Below are 3,270 nucleotides of genomic sequence, written 5' to 3'. Positions count from 1 at the left end.
GTTGGATGGTTGGCTTGTTTGATGGTTGGTTGGTTTGATGGTTGGTTTGTTTGATGGTTGGATGGTTGGTTTGTTTGATGGTTGGATGGTTGGTTTGTTTGATGGTTGGATGTATGGTTGTTTGCTAAGTTGGGTTAGATGGATGGATGAACAGATGAATGGTTGGATGGTGGATGGATGGATGGATGGATGGATGGTGAACAGATGGATATTTTATCCTTATTAAAATCTCGTGCCCTGAACTCAAACCCTGGGATTAACTCAGACCTCCTCTGTGACCTCCAACACGGTCAAAGAATGATTAATAAAGTTCTACAGCGAACACTAACAAGCAGCAGAGGTCACGCTGGGTCTCAACAACAATGACCTGAAAGACTTGTTGTGAACAAGTTAATTTTCACTCAAAACTCCCAACTGTTGCTGCAACAAAGGTGGCACTAATCCACTGAGGAAGAGTTGGCAACAAACAGTGTTTTCATAGCTCTTTGTTACTTTTTACTACAGCAAGATTTACATCCAGGCCAAACTAAAACCTCTTTCTTTGCTCCTCCAGCCGGCTGCGGGGGAACACGGGAAGAAAAATACACTCCAGCGGTGAAAAAGAAGTAAAGGAAGCAAAGGGTTAGACCAGTGTTTGGTCAAAACACGGCAAACTGTGCCGATCAAAGTGCAGCAGAAAATAAAAGCAGGATTGTGTTGAAAAGCACATTATTCACATTCTTGTCTTATTTTACAACAGTTTGGCTTCCGTCCCAGAATAACCTCCACAAATTCACACCAGATGGTGATTTGCATTTAAATAAAAATGAGGCCAGTTTGTTTTTACAGTCAGAGGGGATAGACTATCTTAAATGACCTTACTCTTATACCCACAACTTCAAATTTAACAGTTTTCCTGGATATATTTGTTTTCTTGTAAGATGTGGCTGAGGTCTGGTAATCTTGAGGCCTGCAGGTTTGAGCCCAGTTTGCATCAGGAAGGGTGTCTGGCTTAACACTTACACGGTTCCCCGTAGTCTGGTCGTAAAATAAAACAGGTGCATGTAGGAAACTAAGAAATCTTTGGCTCCACGGTGACCTCACTCTAGTTCCTCCTGGGAAATACTGAGGTGTTCCCAGGCCAGAGAGTATGTAGGGTCCTTCTGGTAGGTTCTGGGTCTCTTCCCAGTGGTACATGCCAAAAAAAAACCTCCAAAGTGTTGGTTGGTTGGTTGTTTGGTTGGTTGATTAGTTGGTTTGATGGTTGGTTGGAAGGTTGGTTGGTTGGATGGATGGATGGATATTTGGTTGGTTGGTTAGATGGATATTTGGTTGGTTGGTTAGATGGTTGGTTGGTTGGATGGATGATTGGTTGGTTGGTTGGTTAGATGGATGATTGGTTGATTAGTTGGTTGGTTAATTTGCTGGTTGGTTGTTTGGTTGGTTGGATGATTGGTTGATTAGTTAGTTGGTTGGTTGGTTGGCTGGTTGGATGGATATTTGGATGTTTTGTTGGTTGGTTGGTTAGATGGTTGGTTGGATGGATGGATATTTGGTTGGTTGGTTGATTGGTTGGTTGGTTGGTTAGATGGTTGGTTGGTTGGATGGATGGATGATTGGTTGGTTGGTTAGATGGATGATTGGTTGATTAGTTGGTTGGTTAATTTGCTGGTTGGTTGGTTGGATGATTGGTTGATTAGTTGGTTGGTTGGTTGGCTGGTTGGATGGATATTTGGATGTTTTGTTGGTTGGTTGGTTGGTTGGTTGGTTGGTTGGTTGGTTGGTTGGTTGGTTGGTTAGATGGTTGGTTGGTTGGATGGATGATTGGTTGGTTGGATGGATGGATGGATATTTGGTTGGTTGGTTAGATGGATGATTGGTTGATTAGTTGGTTGGTTAATTTGCTGGTTGGTTGGCTGGCTGGATGTTTGGTTGATTAGTTGGTTGNTGGTTGGTTAATTTGCTGGTTGGTTGGCTGGCTGGATGTTTGGTTGATTAGTTGGTTGGTTGGTTAGATGGATGATTGGTTGATTAGTTGGTTGGATAGTTAATTTGCTGTTTGGTTGGTTGGTAGGTTGGTTAGATGAATGGTTGGTTGGTTGGTTGGATGGATGGTCTTAATCAGATTAACCACCTTAACGGACTCTTTGATGCAGAGGAGGATCTAAAGAATCACCAGCTAACAGGAAGGGGTGTGAGTACCCCCCTAATGATCCTGAAGGTCTGTGAAACTGGGGCACCACCCTGGAGCCAGTCCTGGGTGGGAGCCCATAATGGGAAGCACCTCCTACTGATGGCTGATGTGTTGGTAAATAAAACAGTTTGTTACCAAATTACCAYCTGTGTTTGTTTCCCTTTGGAAACAGCCGAAGTGACAGAAAACAGATGAACAGCAGCTATAATTAGAGCTCATCAGGAGGAAGTATTTCAACAATTGTGATGAACTGATAAACTTTACTCTCACATTTGAACTAAAGTTTGCAGAGAAAAGTGCTTTGTTACATTAACAAGTACCTGCATTTCACAATACATCAGAAAAACCTTCTACAGTCAAATTCAGAGTCTAAAGTTCAGACTGAAACATTTAATCCAGTTCAGGATCCAGATAAAACTTTTTTTTTTGTAAATAATGATAAAACTCTTGAGAACGGTCTGTCTGGTTTCAGTCACTCACCTTGGAGATGATGAGGGGCTCTCCGTGCTCCAGGCCCCCCTGCAGGGTGAACCCCCAGGGCGCTCCTCCCTGCAGCCGGGCCTCCACCAGCACCCAGCCGCCTCCTCCCTCTCCTCCTCCGGCCGCCGGCTGGAGCCCTGCCCGGCCTCGGCTCTCCATGCCCGGCCACACCGGGCTCCTCAGCCCCGAACCAAGTCYGACACTAAACCCTCCACGAGCTCATTTCCTCCTCTCATTTACAGCTCCTCACGAGAAGAAACCATTAAATTATTAATTTATAATTTTTTAAAAAAGCAGGAGGAGTTCAGGAAACGAGTCGGACCAGAGGCTCCTGCAAAGTGCATTCCTGGATCCTCCGGAGTTTGAGCCTTAAAAAAAAAAAAAAAAACAGCCGCCAGAGTCCCGGACCAGGACCTGAAACCGGTGTGGTCCCGGACCAGGAGCTGGAAAGTTTGCTGGACCCAAAGTGAGGAGACGAAGCGAACTGGAATCCCAAAGCTTCCCTCCAACAGTCCCGAGTCTCTCTGCCCCAAAACCAGTTTAGCATCACAAAAGGATTTACTGCGACTCACCGAGCAGAGAGAAAGGAGAGGAGAGGAGGAGGAGGAGAGGAGCAG

General features: G+C 44.9%; 1 protein-coding gene across 1 annotated transcript in view; it reads right to left on the bottom strand.

The window, feature by feature from the left end:
- Positions 1-3,248, bottom strand: part of LOC106535539 (protein Shroom2) — a gene marked incomplete at its 3' end in the record, with an annotated part of 6,562 nt that extends 3,314 nt beyond the window's left edge. Inside the window, 1 exon segment of the mRNA XM_014032575.1 lies at positions 2,654-3,248. Within this exon segment, the coding sequence (XP_013888029.1) occupies positions 2,654-2,812 (159 nt within the window).
- Positions 3,249-3,270: the final 22 nt, after the last annotated feature.

This window comes from Austrofundulus limnaeus, unplaced genomic scaffold, assembly GCF_001266775.1.
Source record: "Austrofundulus limnaeus strain Quisiro unplaced genomic scaffold, Austrofundulus_limnaeus-1.0 Scaffold1484, whole genome shotgun sequence".
NCBI lineage: Eukaryota > Metazoa > Chordata > Actinopteri > Cyprinodontiformes > Rivulidae > Austrofundulus > Austrofundulus limnaeus.
The sequence above is the reverse complement of the archived record's forward strand: the minus strand, read 5'-3'. Positions and strand labels throughout refer to the sequence as shown.